The sequence below is a fragment of the Microtus pennsylvanicus genome, chromosome X (assembly GCF_037038515.1).
Source record: "Microtus pennsylvanicus isolate mMicPen1 chromosome X, mMicPen1.hap1, whole genome shotgun sequence".
Taxonomy (NCBI): domain Eukaryota; kingdom Metazoa; phylum Chordata; class Mammalia; order Rodentia; family Cricetidae; genus Microtus; species Microtus pennsylvanicus.
Genome location: NC_134601.1, coordinates 84,879,613 through 84,901,054, shown reverse-complemented (window position 1 = coordinate 84,901,054; position 21,442 = coordinate 84,879,613). Strand labels below are relative to the sequence as shown.

Here is a 21,442-nt window from a genome sequence, read left to right as displayed (position 1 = left end):
TGCTGAGGAGACCTAAGAGAGGGCAGACCAGGAAAAAAACCTCAAGTACACAGTCAGACACAGCAAAGATTGGACCAAGACTCTGCTGGCCTAATTTGAAGGAAGAGATGGGCAGGCGCCAATGCTAGAAATCCTCCACCAACCTGAAAAGCAACATGATAACACCAGAATCCAATGAACACACAACAGGAACATTTGAACAGCATAACCCAGAAGAAGTAGAAGAAATCGACTTTAAACCTTATGAAAATGATGGAGACCCTGAAACAGGAAGTGAAAAACTCCCATAAAAAATGAAAGAGAAGAAAAAAACGTTAGAAGAAATTAATAAATCCCTCAAGGATACCCAATAAAACCAAGAAAAAGCAATCAAACAGGTAAAGGAACCAGTTTAAGACTTGAAAACCGAAATACAGGTAACTGAGAAAACACAACTGAAAGATGGTGGGATATGGAAAATCTGGGTAAATGAACTGGAACTACAGAGACAAGTACAACCAACAGAATACAAGAGATAGAAGAAAGAATATCAGGATACAATGGAGGAAATAGACTCATTGATCAAAGAATACAGCAAAACCAACAAAGTCTCTTAACACTTGTGGACACTTTTACAGGATGGATAGAAGCATTTCGGTCTCCAGGGAAACAGCAGGTACGATGGCTCAGGGTCATGGAGCTCATGTCAGAAGCTCTCAACATATCCTGGTCAATGGGACACATCAAACAATAACTAACCAAGCTCTCCACTGAACTCAGGTTATGTTGTTCCTCCCTTCTTCCCATTGCCCTGACTCGTCTAAGGGCCAGCCACCCCAAGTTCCCCTATGGGCCTCAGCACTTTTGAGTTGCTTTATGGCAGGCCCTTTCTTTTTAACCATCACCTCCCAGTTCAAACCCTCCACTGGCAGTTTACCTACCTTACCTCTCCCTTTTAAGGTCCCTTCTCCATTTACACGCTGACAGTTGTCTTCCTGCCACCATACCAGTGGACCCTAATGCCCCTACACCTGCCCTGCTCTCCCCAGAGGACAGAGTACTCCTCAAACATTTAACTCCTAGGTCTCTTGAACCTCGATGGACAGGACCTCACACCATAATGCTCACCAACCCCTCGACTGCCAAGCTCTTTGGAGACCCATGCTGGTACCATCTCTCCAGGCTCAAGCAGGCACCTACTCAGGATACTTGGTTTGTCCAACAGACAGGACCTTCCACACTTCAGTTTTCCAGGATGCCACAATGAAGGGCGTACCTGCTCCTCATTCTGGCACACTCATCTTTAGTGATAACAATTTTTTTCCTAGACACCTGCCTTTTCATCTCCCCCAAGGAACCGATGCCTGCCTTCTCAGGGATGACTGTTCATGGGATGCCTTTCCAGCCACATCTCTTTCTAAATGTGGACACCTGTCTCTTCCCTTCCCCACGCCGCCTGTGCCCACAGAAAGTAGGCAGATTTGAGTCTATGCCCTTTTTTCCCAAAAACAGCCAAAGTGTTTGTCATAATTACCATTCCAATTTTCTGTCACCCCTATATCCAAAGAGTCTGGAATGTTAAAAAATTATGTGTCAATAGTATACATAATCTAGACTCTGTATATTTTTCATTTTTATGTGGCTTATTATAATTTTTATTACTCTATTTTTTTTACAAATCTCTCTCTCTTGTCCCTCTTCTAAAGAGGTAGCTGCTGCCTCTCTCTGTTGACCCATCTTTCTCTTTTCTCCCTTTCTCTCTGACTATCTCTTCCACCTTCTTCTTCCTTTCCCACTTTTCCCTTTCCCCTCCATAACCCAGTAAATAAACTCTATACCCAAACTCAAGAAATGAATCTCAGTTTCATCTTTTAATATTAAATTTTAGTCTATGACACTACCCTTTATCCTCCTTCCCTCAAGCTTATATATATTTATCAAATCCATTGTGACCCATTTAGAGGCCTTTTTGTCTGAATTTGTCTATTGTATATCTGTAATCATTTTTTGACTAGGAGAGATTTTTAAAATGTTAAGCAGGCATGGGTAGGATCACCACCACAGCTTTGGCTGTTGACTCCACTCCACTTGGCTTTCTAATGTGGCAGGATACCAGCAAGAGTCATGCTTACCTCCCCAACTTTGGCAAGTTTCTAAGTCCATGCTGCTAAAAATCATCAAGTAGCACACTGCTCATAAGTCTCCTTTATCATAGGGTATCTCTGAGATTTTTGTCTGGGAAGAGCTGTGTGTTCCTGTGTTCTGGATGAATTTCAGTTCTGGTGTATTTCAAGCTTGGACAGCTCATGTTAAATCTACTGGCCAGAATATGATGTTCAGATGTTTTTAATGACTTATGGACAGAGAATTCCAGGTTTGGAATATTTGAGTGTTTATAGAATGGGGAGTTCAAATAGCAAGATGTTGTATGTAGCTTGTGCAGAACTATGTTCTGAGGTGCCATCCATTGGGTAATGAGGAGGGAAGTGATAATAAAGAACTCATAGAAGATACATTCCACAGTGTCTTGTGTAAGAAATAAAACCATGGGCTAGAGAGATGGCTTAGCAGGTACAAGTGTTTACCCTTCTTCCAAAGCAGGCAAGTTTGGTTATTCCACTCACATCAGGAGGTATATAAGTTCCTCTAACTCTGGCTCCAAGACTAATACTTTCTTTTAGCCTCCATGGGCACCTGAACACACTTAATAAATGTGTTCGTGTGTGCCCATAGAAGCACACACTCTACAGGTTCTCTTTCATCTGTGGTTGTCACACATCTGGTATAGCAGTGGCATTGTTTATTGAGACGCTACAAAGGATCTGACTGGGCAGTGGATAGATGAAGCAATAGATCATGGGAAGATGTACTTATCAATTGCTAATATTGAACAAACAACTGTTAACCCAGCACAGTTCTTTGAAGAAGCATGCCAAAGTAGATTATTGGAAGGTTTGAAAGCCTGAAATGGCAATGTGAAGCCTCAATCTCTGCAAAAACCTGGTTGAAGAAGCTATCAGAGTGTATGGTTTAGATAAAACAGTGTTCAGTGTATTGGTCTCCAGCTGGGTCTTCTCAAGCTAAAGAAGGTGAGGGAAATGGATCATTCCCCCAATTGTAGAGGTGCACGTGAACATTTTTAATGAAATTCACTTGGAGTTCATCTGGGAAATAGGGAGAACAGAAGGCATGCATAAAAGGAGATTTGCATTGAGATACAAGGGGTGTCAGTGAAGAAGGGGAACTGCTGTCTTCTTCCTGCAAATCCTCGAAGGTTGTCCCCACCCCAAAACACCACCACCATCAGCAGGAAGAACAGGAGTTGCCCAAGTTCAAATCCCACTTTCCACACGTCGTGCTCTATTCTGACCCTACAAATACGGTGCTCTACACAGTGTGTTCAAGAACCATTGTGAGCACGCCATGGGGCTCCTGCCTATAATCCCAGCACTCAAGTCTGAGTCGTGTGAGAGGACAGCCTGGGCTACACAGGAAGTAAAAGGCCATCCTGAGCTACATAACAAGATCATTTTTCAATGGATTTTAGGAGCTGGAGAGATGGGTGGGCAGTTCTAGAGACCCAGGTTTGATTCCCAGTACCCATACTGGAAGCTCACAACCATCTACAACAAAATTTGGTCCCAGAGGGTCCACAAGGTCTTCCAGCTTCTGAGAGCACTGTACCCATGTGGTGCACAGACATGAATGCATGCAAATCATATACATAGAATAAGACAGCAAATCTTTAAATTTTAAAACAGAGTAAAACAAAAAAAAGCCTAGGAAGCAACAAGCATCATGAAGTTAGGTAATATTCAGGGTAGCTACGCTAAAGTAATGAAACTTCTGGTTCTAAATAGGGCCTGAGTACAAATTATTTCTTTTTATCTGAAATTAACCAAAACACAGTTTGAATGTGGGTTATGTGTGCGTGGCTGCACACTCCCCTCTTGATGTGTGCATACTGGCGCCAGAGGTGGACTTTGGGTGTCTTGCTCAATCCCTCTTCACCTTCTTTCTTGAGACACAGTATTTCACTGAACCTGGATCTCACCGATTTGCTTGAACATGTAAGCAAGTTCCAGGGTTCCTCTAGTCTCTGCCTCTCCAATGTAGGGTCTGTAAGATCCTTTCTCCACAGTTGGCATTTTTATATGTGTTCTGGGGTTTAAACTCGGGTCCTCATGGTTGCTATGTACAGACAGAGCTATTGCTCCAGCCCACACATGATGACTAATTTTGTTTGGTTTTTCAAGACAGGGTTTCTCTGTGCAGCCTTGGCTGTCCTAGAATTCACTCTGTAGGCCACCTTCGCCATGAACTCAGAGAGATCTGCCAAGCACTGCCTCTCTACTGCTGGGATTAAAGACACGTGTCAAGACAGACACCCAGGTTTAGCCCTCACGTACCTGACTTTGAAAAGTTAGCAAGAGCTTTGCAAGGAGGTATGCTGAAAGTGCTGACACCTCGCATTTCCCGTGAAAAAAGAGGAAACCTGGGTAAAGACCACTAGGAAGGGCAAGTCTCATTTCTCTCCCCAGAGATGCTGGAGGCTAACATGAATCACTAGAAGTCAATGTGGGTCACAGAGCAACCATAAGGTCTGGACAAAGTCAGGATGAGGGGAGTACATATGAAAGCTCATTGGTCCAGAACCATCATGGCCTGAGGAGAGAAAAAGGAGGGATGGCAGCTCATTGGTTGGAAACTGAGTTGCTTGAGGAAGGACATGCATCTTCCTCAGAACCGAGCTCCTTGCTTCTGATCCGCTGGACACTGAGGTACCCACATGGTGGCATCAAAAATAAGATCTGCCCATTCCTTGCCTGTTCTCCTCCCTCCACCATCTCTGGGAACCCAGGCTCTTTAGCTCTTTGCCTCCTTACACAACTAAAGGGGAAACGCTGAAGACATCACTTACCCTGCCCACTCATGAGCACAGGTTGCAAGGGTTCCCAGCTTCAGGAACCTGAGGGAGGCTCCTGCTCCTTTTGATGCAGGTGGGACAGAAATGGATGGCTGGGTTTCCTGAGGGGAACCTGTATCTTTGAACTACTGGAGGATCCAGACAGACACAGGGAGCATTTGCCAAGGAGGAGAAGAAATGTGTGCCCATGTGCCACTGTGAAATGTGGAGAATCATCTAGAAGTCTGGCCAGAGGCTATGGCAGAAGGCATGGGTTTTCTGGACTGCAGAGGGAGCATGCCGTCCTGAGATAAACAGCCTGGTGTGGAACTATCTCTTGGATTGAACATGGTATAACATTTGGATCTGCATCAAAAAAATTACAAAAGATTTGTTTCAGTAGCAGAAGAATATAGGGGGAAAGGATGGAGGAGTTTCAATGGAAGATTTCCAAGATTCTAGAGGACAATGGTATTTATTATTGTTATTATTATTATTGTCTTTACTGTGGTTATTATTGGAGACAAGTTGTTGTGGTGTTATGAGTTGTCATCAGACTCACCATTCTCCTGCCTCAGCTTCCTGTGTAGTGGGATTTCAGGCAGGAGTCGGCCACGTTGGCTTGGGAAGAACATGATTTCATGAGGAGCAAGTGTTCAGTCACTTCCAAGGGGATCAAAGGAATTATTAAAATTAAAGTTTGGTTTGAGTGTGAACCATAACCCAGGGATAAGGGAATATATGGTATCCCTTGAGCTAATGACTACATCCAATCACTTCCATGCTGGTGGTCAGAGGTCAAGTTAAATCAGGGCTTTAGGGAGACAATTAAACCAGGGATGCCAGTTGTCTTTGGCAGGGCAGAGGACGAAGTAACAGAACAGAGAGTTGTGATTGCTGATGAAGATGTAGGAGCACCTGCCTGTGCCTCAAAGTGTATGTGTGTGTGTCTGTGTGTGATTGTGTGATGTGTGTCTGTCTGTGAGTGTGTCTGTGTGTTTGCATGTGTGTGTGCATGTGTGTGTCCATGTGTATATTATACTTGTGTGAATGGGTGCATATGTCTGATTTGTGTGAATGTGTGTGTCTGCATATGTGTCTGTGTTTCTTTGCATGTGTGTGTCTATGTGTGTTCATGTGTGTCTGTTGTGTGTATAGTGTCTCTGTGTGTTCATGTGTGTCTCTGTGTGCATGTCTGTGTATCTGTGTGTTGATGTGTGGGTCTTTGCGTGCATGCGTGCCTGTGTGTATGCATGTGTGTGCGTATTTGTACATGTGTGTGCATGTACATGTTCATTTGTGTCTGTCTCTCTGTGTGTATGCGTGTGTCTGTGTATGTGTCTCTGCGTGTGTGCATGCATGTCTGCATGTATGCATGTGTGGGCATGTTTGTACATGTGTGTGCATGTGCGTGCTCATTTGTGTCTCTCTCTGTGTGTGTATGCGTGTGTCTGTGTACGTGTCTCTGCGTGTGTGCATGTGTGTGTATTTGTGTGCTTCTCTGTGTGTGTGTGACTGTGTTAGGAGCCATGAGTGGTGATGAGCAGGGAAAGGCATGATTAGGCTTCCATGGTGCTTGAGTGAACAGGTGGTTAGGAGAAGGTGAAGTGTGAGAGAGACCTGTATGATGGAGAGTCTGAGTGACCAGGTAAAATGAAGGGTAAGACAAAGACCATGATAAGAAGAAGGGAGAGAAAATTGGTCCCAGTCATGAGCAGGATGGAGGACAGGAAGAGTCTAGGCACCAGAGACAGAGTTACCTGTTAGCAGTGTAAGTGCACTGGAGGGTAGGAATTCCGGCAGCCATTTTGGTGACCTGCCCTAACTGTAGAGCCATGGAACATGGAACTTGACGAATGTTCTGTTTCCTACTGGACTCCCGAGTAACTTAACGCTGGACCAGATCACCAAAGAGGGGGTAAAACTTGGTCCCAGAGGACCTGTAGTTTGCTCTGACCGTGTCTTGCCATAGGATCAGAAGAAACTGAGGGTGTAACAGGTTTGTGCCTCTTCCAGTTGTGTACGTACACTGTCTCAGGCGTGTACTACCTCTAGGGGAGAGGTCAGGCCTCCTGCTGTATGTGTGACTAACTTGACTCTTTCAATCCCTACTTCAGGGACTCTAGTGGGGTCTTGTCTGCCGTGAGCTTTGTGAAGAACATAGAATACACGGAGAGAGTGGAATCTCACTTGAGGCTATGGCTACTAAAGGCAACTCTCACGTGAAGGTTAAGCAGGGTCTCGCCCAACCAGGAACCATGGGTGAGTGTCTCTGGCCATGGAGGGTTCTCAGGTGGCAGCAGTAATCCTAAATGCTTCCGTCACCAGCCATGCCACAGAGTTGTCACTCGACCTTGTACAAACCCTCCCTCCCCAGACCTAACCTGTTCAGGTATACTATCTGTGCCAAGTATCACGTTTTTACAGAAAGGAGAGACATTGTGGGTGGGATATTAACAGGACTGATGGTGACCCAAGTCCTCAGTTGGGGAGGGGGTGGAGTTAGGTACTTTCAAGGGAATATGGTGGGAAGAGAGACTCAGTCAAGCTCTGCATGGTCTTTTCCAGATGGGCAACAGGGCATCGTCCAGCAGCCTGAAGCCCTGCCTCACACAGTTGTGCAGCAGGTAAGGAAAGTAATTTGCTATGGGGAGAGTCTCTATGCCAGAAGTCACTGTCCAGACAAATTCGAGTGTGTCCTAAACTCTGAGATTCCAGCACCAATTCTCGGTGCATTGCGACCTCGGGAAAATAACTTCTCTTTGGGGCTCAGTGTCCTCCAGTAGAGGAATAACCAAAACGGTGAGTCTCTGTGGCTGGTCACCAAGGTCTTGAGAGCCCTGCCATCCTCCATGGTCATCACCAAGGTCTGGAGAGCCCTGCCATTGTCCATGGCTGTCACCATTTTAATACAGTTCTGTCCATTGAGTCTTGGTGTTCAGATTTGATCTTCAACATGGATGTCTTTCTTTGCAGGACATCACCCAGGTGCCTCTGTTGCTACACTGGCCCACAGTAATTGTACCTCTGAACTATGTTCCAGCGAATTTGAATCCTCAAATGACCATTACTTTCTCATGGAATCCCAGCCAGCCGGTGACTATACCTTGCGCGTGAGTACAACAGAGACCACGGAGGATGCTGTGGCTAATGGTACTGTCTCCAAACTCAAGCTTGGTGCTGCAGCATTAGGAGCAGCAAGAAGGAGGAACAAGAGAGGAAGGAAAACATGGAGCAAGAGGAGAGGAAAAAAAGGAAGGTGGAAGGAAGGGAGGGAGGGAGGAGGGAACGAAAGAAGGGAGGGAAGGAAGGAATTAAAGAAGGAAGGAAGAAAGGAAGGAAGCAAGGAAGGGAGGAAGGAAGGAAGGAACGAAGGAACGAAGGAACGAAGGAAGGGAAGGAAGGAAGGAAGAAGGTAGGGACAAAAAGATCTAGGGGAATGACAGAGCTACATTTCAGCCTAACTTGCAAGAGAGGATCTTCCCAGATTTAGTATTTGCTGAACAACATGCTAGGGAAAGCATCCTTCTAAGTCACTCACTTCCTGTGGGCATGCTTGGAAAATATTCTACACAGGAGCATTAAAGAGGACAAGCATATTGCATCCAGCAGGCAGTGGACTACAAAATGCTGATACTATCCATCTACACTGAAATGAATTGACACGGGAGAAGGTTCTGCTGAAATCTGGAGGAATAGTCGAAAGGGCCAGAGAGGCCCAGGGAAACGTTTCTGGCCCACAGAGAATGTGTCTACTAAATGAGCTATCTTATCCTTCATGACCAGTGGGGAGTGGGCAAAGTGGAGGAAAGACCTAGTCTCTGCAGAGGACCATACTGTCATCTTTCCTGGTGCGGTGCAGATCAGAACAGCTGTTGGTCGTCTTCAGTGTACCCGGGAAGGAGAGGGTTCACAATAGTGGTGTCTCTAGGAGGATCTAAGGAAGGAGGTTGGAGGGAAGCCAGGTCAGGTAGTGTGAGGGTCCAACCGAGGACCAGGGGACTAGTGTCATGTGTACTAGTGTCCACACTCATTCACAACTCCTCAGCCTGATCCCGCAGAGCCCCCGGCCCTCCATATGTGTTCATGGGAGTTGTCATCCAGAGTGTTTAACCTCCTGGCTTCTCCTCTGCATGTTCTCAGGATCTCTAACATGATCTCGGAGCCCTGCATCTGCAGTATCCCGCTTGTAGTGCCGTCACACGATGTGGTAAATGAGTGGGTCGAGGTTCTTGGAAGGGATGGGCTTGGTGGATGAGAGGAGGAGAAGCTCACAGAGATGGGTGTTTGGTGGAAAGGAATGGAGGCTGGAGGGCCCACTGTGGTCGGGGAGGTGTCTTGTCAGAATTCACTCTCTCGTATCTCTTCCACTGCATCTGTGTCCAGGGCCCTGACAATGCCAACCAGACCAATGATGTCATCTCCACCCAGACCAATGATGTCGCCAACCAGCAGGGTCTTGAAGTCAACACCCAACTGCCAGGTGTTTCCAACCACGGTGCACTCCCTGCTGAGGGGGATAGGCAGAAGACACTGGATGCTGCAGAGACACTTCTGATTTTTCATAACTCCCCTCAGGCCTAGCAGGAGACTTCCAGCACATCAGGTACCTGGCTCCTTGAACGAGGAACAGGGGGTGGACAGGGTGCGGAAAATGGACGGCTCCTGACAAGATACTGGGGGCTAGAGTGGGTTAATTCATCAACTTGCAGGCCAGAGCCTTGAGCTCTTCCGTCTGATTAAGGTCTGGTATCCAGGGTCTGCTCAGTACATCTTCGCTTTCAAGTGTTTTGCTCAACAGCAGAGGGCCAGTATCCTGAAGTCAAGAAAAGTAGGAGGCCTTCCAGGCAGCAAGTTCTTTATCGAGGGCAGGCCGCAAGCAAAGTGGAAGGACTAGGGCCTGGTGGATTGAATCCCAGCCCACAGTGGTGTCCCAGTCTGCACCAGCCTGAGAAGGCCTGGGAAGATATGCGCAGGGGATAAGGGCCTCTAATGAAAGGAGATGGTCCTGTGGACTCAGGCATCAGAGGATGCATTCTGAAGCTGACTTTAGCCAGCACATCGCAAGTCCATCAAGGAAGGAATCCCTGAGTGCAGAGGAGAATTTCACAGTCAGCGAGGCTGGAAAGAGACTTCCGAGTAAAACTGGTCAATGAAGAGCACTGTGTGAATGGGAAGCCGCTCTGGGTGGATGGCGTGGAACAGGGAATGTGCAATGAAGCTGGAGAGCTTGCTTCTCAAAGAGGTCTACCTGGGCTCATGATGTAAGCTGTGCCAGAAACTCTGGGGGCAGGGCCGAAAGATGCAAGCTTCTTGTCAGAGCAAGGATCTTATTCAGAGATCTTGGCCTTGACCTGAAGGAACCTACAGCTGGGTGTAATGGTGACATGAGTACTGGAGAGAAGGAATTCAGGTAGGAACAGTTCTGTTCATCAGTCCCTGGGAAAATCTAAGAGCATTTGTTTGGTACACAGCGTGATGACTAGAGAGCCAGGCAGTGACATATTTGTGATCTGACTTTGCCTTTGCATGTCTTTCTGCAGGTCCTGATGGGGAGTGAAGACTACAGCTGTCCTGCCTCTGGATGTCACCACTTCAGCCTACACACTCTGCTTCACCCAATGATACCTGAACATCTTGATAGCACCCCACTCTGGCCCTAAGTGAGATACAAAGCTGGGCTGCCATGGACTTCCTGTCGTTGACTGAATTTGCAACATAGTTCTTGTCCAAACTCATTATATCTTTTTCTTGGGCCTTTATTTGAAGCACCTGAATCTTCCAGCGTGGGATAAAATCTGCACTGTGCTGGGCATTATCAACTCTCTGTTCACAAGATTCAGAGTCCTTAACTTGGCAGCCCTTTTTGTGTCTTCATTGTTTGCATATGCAAATAGTTCTAATGTAGACATGTCTTTGGATATGTCAAGGTTCTTCAATTGGGTTGAATAAACAGTGTGTGAACATGAATAAAGTTTCATTGTTGTAAAGCACTGAGAAGTATAGACTGACTCTTTCAAAAACATACACCAGTATATTCAGCGAGTCTGGTTTTATCCCAGGCCTTTTCAGACCCAGGCCAGCTGGCCTTGTTGAGTTCCCGATAGAACATCTCCATTGTCTCAGTGTGTGGGTGCACCCCTCGCGGTCCTGAGTTCCTTGCTCGTGCTCTCTCTCCTTCTGCTCCTGATTTGGACCTTGAGATTTCTGTCCGGTGCTCCAATGTGGGTCTCTGTCTCTGTCTCTGTCTCCTTTCATTGCCTGATGAAGGTTAATATTCAGGAGGATGCCTATATGTTTTTATTTGGGTTCTCCTTCTTATTCAGCTTCTCTAACGGACAATGAGGACTACTGAGAACTCAAGAACAATGGCAATGGGTTTTTGATCCTACTGCACATACTGGCTTTGTGGGAGCCTAGGCAGTTTGGATGCTCACTTTACTAGACCTGGATGGAGGTGGGGGGTCCCTGGACTTCCCACAGGGCAGGGAACCCTGATTGCTCTTTGGGCTCACAAGGGAGGGGGACTTGATTGGGGGAGGAGGAGGGAATTGGGAGGCGGTGGCGGGGAAGAGACAGAAATCTTTAATAAATAAATAAATTTAATAATAATAAAGCAAAAAAACATACACCAGATATTTGGGATCACTGCCTTCTTTCCTAAGCTAGCTGAGCGTTTATTATTTGTTTTATTAAGGCACCAAGATCACCAGGCATTGGGTAGAAGGCTTTGTCAAAGGTGCGGCCCCCTTGTTGACTAACCATCTTGGGATCTGTAGTACAACCTCTGAACAGGACTATTACCTGTCCCATGGCATATCAGTCTTTACCATCTGGATGGAGTGAATGGGATTTGGCCGAAAACACATTGTTCCACCTCATAGTGCATAGTTTACTAGTAATGCATTGTTAAAGCTGTTCATGCCATATTGTAGAGAGAGACTGCTCTTTCTCTTTTTGGCTGCACAGATCCAAATAATCACACAGAAACTATATTAATGACAATATTGTTTGACCAATAGCTTCGACATATTTCTAGCTAACTCTTACATCTCAAATTAATCGATTTCTATTAATCTGTGAATCATCACGAAGCTGTGGCCTACTGGTCAGGCTCTGGCTGGTGTCTGGCTGGCATCCTTCTTCTTTGGCATCTACATGGTGTCTCTTTTACTCTGCCTACTTTCTCTTCATATCTCTGTGAGGACTTGCCATCTGTCTTGACTCTACTAAGCCATTGGCCGACACAGCTTCTTTAATAACCGATGGTAATAAGACATTCCCATAGCATACAGAGGGGAACCCAATATCATCATATGTCAGGTTTGTTGCAATCGTTCCAACCCCATCCTCCCTTGGCTCCCAGGATCTAGTCCCCTGGGACACTAATCATGTGATGTAAAGAATCACATTTTAGGAATTAAACTGTATATATTGCTGTGCTTTCAACTTTCATGCTGATTATGGTTTTAGAAGTCCCTGATCCACAGCACCCAACTTAAAAAGTATTTCAGCTTTGAAGTGAAAATAATACACCTATTGACCATGATTGAAAAGTAATTTGTAACTGTGGTTTTGCATTCATATCTTTACACTTAATACAACCGAACAGTGTATTTCTTTGTCGTTTTTAACAGGAAACATGTATTTTGTGCATAAAGGGAGTCAAAACAAAAATTTCATGTTCAAGGAAACCATTGTAAATAGTTAACTTTTACACGTATCTTGCACTAAAATCTTTATGTCTAAATTTGCTTTGTGATGACGGATATGTACAACAAGATTATTTCCTGCTGACATGTAGAACCTGCTTTGTGGTCCTTGAAATGATTATCAAGAACTAAAAGAAAAGAAAACAACATTTAAGGCATGATGTGGAAATACAGTGTAGACTCAACCGCAAGAGCTTTTCTCAATCATGGCCAGAAATGTCTCAAATCTGCAGAATTCTCTGTTAGCCAGTAAAATTGTAAGTCTATGCAAAGAGAAAGCATCTCTGGCAACAGCATTTCTGCATTTGCAGAGGCTGACTCTTGTCCATTGCTGCTTCTTGAGACCCTTTCTGCACATGTTCAGTGGCTTTTTGAGAGGAATGCATTGATGCGGGTGGATCTTCTGTCCATGTGTTACTTTCATTGGTCAAATAATGAGACTGCCTTGGCCTTTGATAGGACTGCAGCTTAGATAAGTGGAGTAGACAGAACAGAATGCTGGGAAGAAGAGACAGACACCATAGCTCTCCTCTCCGAGATGGAAGCAGGGTAGAATCTTCCTGGTAGGCCACCACCTCGTGGTGCTACACACACACATAGAAATGGGTTAATCAAGATGTGAGAGTTAGCCGGTAAGAGGCTAGAGCTAATGGGCCAAGCAATGTTTAAATGAATACAGTTTCCATGTAATTATTTTGGGTAAAGCTAGCCCGTGGCCAGGAGCCGGGTGGCAGGATGCGGCCCACAGCTCCTTCTACAATGCATTAACACAGGAAGGCCTCTTGGTCAAGACACCTTGTGTACCCAAAGCAAGGCAACTCCCATCCCGGTAAAATTTGAGAAAGTTTCTGGTCTTTTTCTTTATATTTTTGTTCGTTTATTCATTCACTTCTTTAATCTTCTCTCATATATGATCCTGACTGCAGTTTTCCCTCCCTTCTCTCCTCCCAGTCATTCCCCTCACCACTTCTCTCCTCTAGATCCACTCTTCCTCTGTTCCCTATCAGAAACAAGCACGCCTCCCAGGCATATCAACCAAATATGGCATAGCAAGTTACAGTAAGTCTACAGACATACCCTCCTATCAAGACCGCAGTAGACAGCCCAGGAGGAGGAAAGGGGTCCCAGGAGCAGGCCAAAGAGTCAGAGACTGGGCCATCCCCACTATTAGGAGTCTCACAAGAACACCACGCTACACAGTCATAACATTTATGCAGAGGACCTAAGTCAGACTCATACAGGCTCCCAGATTGTCACGTCAGTCTCTGTGAACCCCTTTGAATCCTAATGAGTTGATCCTGTGGGTTGTATTCCTGTGGCTCCTGCAATCCCCTCTGGCTCCAATAATACTTCCTCCCCTTTTCTGAAGAGGCATTCCCCGAGTTCCAGTTCCTTTATTAGCCAATGACCTTCGTCCATCACAACCGAGAATGAGCCAATGCCTTGGCCCATTTCATTGGTTAGAAGATAGGTGGGAGGAGTAAACAGAACTAAATGCTGGGAGGAAGAGGAAGTGAGCTCAGACTCCACAGCTCTCCTCTCGGGAGCAGACGCCTGGGAGAGATGCCATGTCCCGCTCCCGGGCAGACAGACGCGATGGAGCAAGCCGCCAGGTCGTACATGCTGAATCTTTCCTGGTAAGACCGGTGCTCACAGATTATGAGAGATGGGTTGATCGGGATATCAGAATTAGCCAGTAAGGGCTAGAGCTAGTGGGCCAAGCAGTGATTAAATGAATACAGTGTCTGTGTAATTATTTCGGGGCATAAGCTAGCCGAGCAGGCGGCTGGGGTGTTGGGGACGCAGCCCCGCCGCCGCTCATATTACTACAGGGTTGTTATTAATTGTGCTACATTCCTTTTGCTCTGACATATGCTACACACCTTTGTTCAATGGCACAAAGATGTGTTGCATTCTTTTATATTGCATTTGTTTTATTCCATAATGCTGTGTTACTATGCCTGTCTAAAAATTCTTATGGTCTAATAGAGAACTAAACAGCCAATATCAAGGCAGGAGAAAGGATAGGCAGGGCTGGCAGGCAGAGAGAATAAAGAGGAAGAGACATCTGGGAGGAAGAAGGAACAAGATAATAAGGAGAAGGTGCTAGGGGCCAACCACTCAGCCGCACAGCCAGACACAGAATAAGAAGGAAAGAAAAGATGTGCAGAAATAGAGGAAGGCAAAAAGCCCAGAGGTAAAAGATAGATGGAATAATTTAAGAAAAGCTCACTAGCTGTGCAGTGGTGGTGCATGCCATTAAATCCATTCATCAGAAGGCAGAAGCAGTCAGATCTCTGTGATTTTAAGGCCAGCCTGGTCTCTAAAATCTAGTTCCAAGACAAGTTCTAAAGTTATAGAGAAACCCTGTCTTAAAACCCCCAAAAATGACAGGAAGAAGGGAAGGAAGGAAGAAAAGAAAGGAAAAGCTGGCTCATAGCAATGTTCAGGTGCCAGCTGGCAACTTTCCCCTCTGGCGGCTCAATGAGGTCTCTCTGATCCTGCCTTTCTCCCAGCATCCAGTTTATTTTTCTCTGCCTAGCTCTATCTACCCTATCACTGGCCAAGGCAGATTCTTTATTCATTAACCAACAGAGGCAACACATATACAGAAGGACCTCTTACACCATCCGTGTGTGTGATTTATTTGGGATCTGGATGGTGAGTACTCTCCCCCCCCAAAAAAAAGAGAAATGATTAAAAAAATACATTTTGGCACACAACGTGGAGCTAAAATATACGAAAAGGCAACAACCATAAGCTATAAGCTACAATATATATGCCAAAGGACCTGGTGCAGATCCATGTTGGCCCCGTGCTTGCTGCTTCAGTCTCTGTGTGCTCAGATGCAAGGGACACAATTGATTCAGAGGGCCTCATCTTTCAGATATCCTACATCCATTGCTTCTGACTCCTCTTCAGTGGAATTCTCTGAGCTCTGAGGGGAGGGACATGACGGAGACCTCCCATTTAGACTCTCTCCCTCCATGTAGTGTCTGGCTGTGGGTCTCTGCATCTGTTCCCGTCTACTGCCTGAGCAAGCCTCTCTGATGATAAGACACTGGTTTATGAGTACAGCAGAATATCTTTAGGACTCATTTTACTCATACTTTTTATAGACCATAGTGTTAGGTTTTACCCTCAGAGGTTAATTAGGCTAGTGACCCTGGATAAAATTCCCGTGGGTTTATATTTACAAAACTCCTTTAAAATACTGGTAGATTTCAAAGAGTCCTTACAATTTAAGTATGCTTAGATGTTCAAGTAAGCTGTTCTGTACAATTAAGACAGGTCAGTTGGATATCTCCGGAAGTATGTTAGTGGTGTATATAGAGGGATTCATATTCCAGGTTCTACAACTTACGTTTTAGTGTATGTAACATGAGGGCCTGTTTGTTGGGGCTTCTGTCCTGCCCAGTTCCCACAACTGGTAAGTCCCAAAAAAGTCACACAGAGAGTCTACATTAGATATAAACTGATTGGCCCATTCATTCAGGCTTTGTATTAGGTCTTATAACTTATATTAACCCATTATTCTAACGGTGTGAGCCACATGGCTCAGTACCTTTGACAGTGGGGAAGGTCACATCCTGCTTCTTCGGTTTCTGGACAGGGCTGCAGAGGAGTGGGCTTTCTCCTTCCCAGAATTCTCCTCTTCTCATTGCCCCAACTCTACCTCCTATCTAGTTGTCCTGCCTATACGTCCTGCCTGGTTACTGGCCAATCCATGTTTATTTAAAACTTAATTGACAGAATACAGGATTGTCCAACACCAGGTGTAGACATGAGGAAGATGTATGTGTCCACCACCTCTTTCTGAAATGCCCAAATCCAATTTGGCAAGATCCATATCTTCAAAGTTGCAACCAAAACAAAATATTTTCCATTAAATTCAAACCCACAAGAGACTTTGTCTAGAACTTTACTATTCCCTTGACAAATTCCCTACTGGGCAGTCTCCTAAGAAGTGAAGGCCTTTATGTCTTGAAACAAGCTTTCTTCATTTCTCTGGGTTTGGAAGCAATATCATGCCAAATACCAAAGACATATTTTCCTTGAGAACACGTAAATTGACTTAGAGATGGCTCCTCAAATTCAGTGGATCCCATCATCTCTGGAAAGGGGACTCTGTAGCTTAAGGGTTTGATACACTAGCAGAAGGATATAAGTGTGAACCTTAGAGCCCATGGGCCAAAGCAGAGTATGGCGGCACCTGCTTCTAGCAGTAGAACTACTAGTCCATAATCCACTTTTGCTGGTTTTACTTTTGTTGCTTTATGTTTGGGAGGTTAATTCATTTTTAGGAAACTTTACTATAAGCTAGACAGTGAAGTTCCAGCTCCTTCCTGTGCACAAGTGTACAAACAGTTCATGCAAATGTGTAGTGGTACCTCTGTAACTTCAAATATCCACACATGTAAATTATTCTGAGGTAAACTGTATCAGCACTGAACATGAACAGATGTTTGGCACATATGACTTTCACAATCATCTAACTCTTTTTAATACTGCATGCACACTGTTCAATTTATCCCAGTAGTAGAGAGGTGGACAAATGCCAGTCTATTCTGTGCAAGGGATCCAATCATCTGTTGATCTTGATGCTCACAGGGCATCTTGGAGCAAAACCTATGAGAAACCAAGGGTGAACCATAGAATCTATTGACATTCATAGTGGTTTCTTCTTCTGAGAATGGTTTGGGGAGCTGTAAGGGCCCTAGGCGTGTCCTATTTCTTGGTGTGTGAGAATCAGTCCACTTTTGACCAATTTTCATACAGGTAAGTTAAGCATGTTTTTAATTAAGAGAGATTCTCTTTGGCATGATTTAGGAGCTCTGGGTGGAGACATGAAAGAGGGTATAGGTTATCAGTTATGCTGGACAACATGCAAGAACCAGCACTGAGAGGTGTTTGTGTGATTACAAAGTCTACTGGTGGACTTCAGGCACCGTGCAGCTTCTGAGAATGAGACTTGGCCACCAGCCTCTGGTTATTAGGCTGAAATTAGGCTTGTGTTGGTCCTTGTGTCCCTGTGACAAAAGCAAATGTCTATAAAAAGAGACTGAAATGGTGAGGTTACAGGGAGGTCGTAAGTAGCTGGCAGATATGGGAGAGGTAAGAAGGAAACACATCTACTAAAGTACAATTTGTTCAAAATGCCATAATGATACTTAATATCTTGTATGCTAACTTTACTTCTAAAACATGTGCTCCAAATAGTATGAGATTCACAAACAAAAGGGAAGAGAGAGAGAGAGAGAGAGAGAGAGAGAGAGAGAGAGAGAGAGAGAGAGAAGGTGAGTGTGGGAGGGAGGGAGCAAGCCTGAGGAGAGAGTTTGACTTACATACATGAGTAAATGAGTTCATTCCCCAGACCCCATGTTAAAAACAACACATGATAATGGGCACTTGTAATCCCAGAGCTGGGATACAGAGAGGTGAATCCCTAGTATTCCCAGACTAACCAGCCTGGTCGACTTGGATAGTTCATGGCCAGTGAGGGGGCCATGTCACAGAGACATAGTCTGCCACTGAATGCAGTCTGAGGAATGAGAACAAGTTGTGTCTTTTGTCCTTCATATGTGCACACACACACACACACACACACAGAGACACACACACACACACACACAGAGAGAGAGAGAGAGAGAGAGAGAGAGAGAGAGAGAGAGAGAGAGAGAGATGATGGGGGAGAGTCTTTTGGCTTGTGTTAATTTCTTTTTTTTTATATTAACGTATTTTTCTTTTTTTTAAATTTATTTATTTATTAAAGATTTCTGTCTCTTCCCCGCCACCACCTCCCATTTCCCTCCCCCTCCCCCAATTAAGTCTCCCCCCAGCCCGAAAAGCAATCAGGGTTCCCTGTCCTGTGGGAACTCCAAGGAACCCCCCACCTCCATTCAGGTCTAGTAAGTTGAGCATCCAACCTGCCTAGGCTCCCACAAAGCCAGTGCGTGCAGTAGGATCAAAAACCCATTGCCATTGTTCTTGAGTTCTCAGTAGTCCTCATTGTCTGCTATGTTCAGAGAGTCCGGTTTTATCCCAGGCTTTTCCAGACCCAGGCCAGCTGGCCTTGGTGAGTTCCCGATAGAACATCCCCATTGTCTCAGTGTGTGGGTGCACCCCTCGAGGTCCTGAGTTCCATGCTCGTGCTCTCTCTCCTTCTGCTCCTGATTTGGACCTTGAGATTTCAGTCCTGTGCTCCAATTTGGGTCTCTGTCTGTCTCCTTTCATCGCTTGCTGAAGGTTAATATTCAGGAGGATGCCTATATGTTTTTCTTTGGGTTCTCCTTATTTAGCTTCTCTAGGATCACTAATTATAAGCTCAATGTCCTTTGTTTATGGCTAGAAACCAAATATGAGTGAGTACATCCCATGTTCCTCTTTTTGGGTCTGGCTTACCTCACTCAGGATAGTGTTTTCTATTTCCATCCATTTGTATGCAAAATTCATGAAGTCCTTGTTTTTTATTGCTGAGTAGTACTCTAATATGTATAAATTCCATACTTTCTTCATCCATTCTTCCATTGAAGGGCATCTAGGTTGTTTCCAGGTTCTGGCTATCACAAACAATGCTGCTATGAAAATTGTAGAGCATATACTTTTGTTGTATGATAAGGCCTCTCTTGGGTATATTCCCAAGAGTGGTATTGCTGGGTCCAGGGGTAAGTTGATCCCGAATTTCCTGAGAAACCGCCATACTGCCTTCCAAAGTGGTTGCACAAGTTTGCATTCCCACCAGCAATGGATGAGTGTACCCCTTTCTCCACAACCTCTCCAACAAAGGCTATCATTGGTATTTTTGATTTTAGCCATTCTGACAGGTGTAAGATGGTATCTTAAAGTTGTCTTGATTTGCATTTCCCTGATCGCTAAGGAAGTTGAGCATGACCTTAAGTGTCTTTTGGCCATTTGAAGTTCTTCTGTTGAGAATTTTCTGTTCAGCTCAATGCCCCATTTTATAATTGGGTTGATTAGCCTTTTACGGTCTAGATTCTTGAGTTCTTTATATATTTTGGAGATCAGAGCTTTGTCAGTTGCGGGGTTGGTGAAGATCTTCTCCCAGTTGGTGGGTTGCCTTTGTGTCTTAGTGACAGTGTCCTTTGCTTTACAGAAGCTTCTCAGTCTCAGGAGGTCCCATTTATTCAATGAGGTCCTTAATGTCTGTGCTGCTGGGGTTATACGTAAGAAGTGGTCTCCTGTGCCCATGTGTTGTAGAGTACTTCCCATTTTCTCTTCTATCAGGTTCACTGTGTTCAAACTGATATTGAGGTCTTTAATCCATTTGGACTTGAGTTTTGTGCATGGTGATAGATATGGATCTATTTTCATTCTTCTACAGGTTGACATCCAGTTTTGCCAGCACAATTTGTTGAAGATGCTCTCTTTTTTCCATTGTATACTTTTAGCTCCTTTATCGAAAATCAGGTGTTCATAGGTTTGTGGGTTAATGTCAGGGTCTTCTATTCGATTCCATTGGTCGCCTTCTCTGTTTTTATGCCAATACCAAGCTGTTTTCAATACTGTAGCTCTGTAGTAGAGTTTGAAGTCAGGGATGGTAATGCCTCCAGACGATCCTTTGTTGTATAAGATTGTTTTGGCTATCCTCGGTTTTTTGTTTTTCCATATAAAGTTGATTATTGTCTTCTCCAGATCTGTGAAGAATTTTGATGGGATTTTGATGGGGATTGCATTGAATCTATAGATTGCTTTTGGTAGAATTGCCATTTTTACTATGTTGATCCTCCCAATCCAGGAGCAAGGAAGATCTTTCCATTTTCTGGTGTCCTCTTCAATTTCTTTCTTCAAAGACTTAAAGTTCTTGTCAAATAGATCTTTCACATCCTTGGTCAGTGTTACCCCAAGATATTTTATGCTATTTGTGGCTATCGTGAAAGGTGATGCTTCTCTAATTTCCCTCTCTGTTTCCTTATCCTTAGTGTATAGGAAGGCCACTGATTTTTTGAAGTTGATCTTGTATTCTGCCACATTACTAAAGGTGTTAATCAGCTGTAGGAGTTCTTTGGTAGAGTTTTTGGGGTCGCTTATGTATACTATCATATCATCTGCAAATAACGAGAGCTTAACTTCTTCTTTTCCGATACGAATCCCCTTGATCCCTTTATGTTGTCTTATTGCTATTGCTAGAACTTCAAGCACTATATTGAAGAGGTATGGAGAGAGTGGACAGCCTTGTCGTGTTCCTGAATTTAGTGGGATGGCTTTGAGTTTTTCTCCATTTAATTTAATGTTAGCTGACGGCTTGCTGTAAATAGCTTTTATTATATTTAGGTATGACCCTTGTATCCCTAGTCTCTCCAAGACTTTTATCATAAAGGGGTGTTGAATTTTGTCAAATGCTTTTTCAACATCTAATGAAATGATCATATGGTTTTTTTCTTTCAGTTTATTTATATGGTGGATTACATTGATAGATTTGCGTATGTTGAACCAGCCCTGCATCTCTGGGATGAAGCCTACTTGATCATAATGGATAATTTTTCTAATGTGTTCTTGGATTCGGTTTGCCAGTATTTTATTGAGAATTTTTGCATCGATATTCATGAGTGAGATCGGCCTGTAATTTTCTTTCTTGGTTGGGTCTTTGTGTGGTTTTGGTATCAGGGTAACTGTAGCTTCATAAAAGGAATTTGGCAATGACTCTTCTGTTTCTATATTGTGAAATACATTAAGGAGTATAGGTATTAGCTCTTCTTGGAAGTTCTGGTAAAATTCTGCATTGAAACCATCTGGTCCTGGGCTTTTTTTGGAAGGTAGATTTTTGATAACGGTTTCTAGCTCTTCGCGACTAACAGGTCTATTTAGATCGTTCACCTGGTCTTGG

General features: G+C 44.5%; 1 protein-coding gene across 1 annotated transcript; it reads left to right on the top strand.

Moving 5' to 3' along the window:
* The first annotated feature begins 5,258 nt into the window (after window positions 1-5,258).
* LOC142841416 (doublesex- and mab-3-related transcription factor C1-like) lies at window positions 5,259-9,477 on the top strand. Its single transcript, XM_075958243.1, has 6 exons — window positions 5,259-5,356; window positions 7,003-7,147; window positions 7,454-7,512; window positions 7,862-7,998; window positions 9,029-9,095; window positions 9,272-9,477. The coding sequence occupies exons 2-6, from the start codon at window positions 7,084-7,086 to the stop codon at window positions 9,467-9,469; spliced, it is 525 nt and encodes a 174-aa protein (XP_075814358.1). The 5' UTR covers window positions 5,259-5,356; window positions 7,003-7,083; the 3' UTR covers window positions 9,470-9,477.
* The last annotated feature ends 11,965 nt before the right edge of the window (window positions 9,478-21,442 follow it).

Coding starts and splice junctions, on each gene's coding strand:
- LOC142841416 (XM_075958243.1), top strand. CDS start 7,084: ATGGCTACTAAAGGCAACTCTCACGTGAAGGTTAAGCAGGGTCTCGCC. Junction 7,513..7,861: donor CTCACACAGTTGTGCAGCAG/GTAAGGAAAGTA, acceptor CTTTCTTTGCAG/GACATCACCCAGGTGCCTCT. Junction 7,999..9,028: donor CCGGTGACTATACCTTGCGC/GTGAGTACAACA, acceptor GCATGTTCTCAG/GATCTCTAACATGATCTCGG.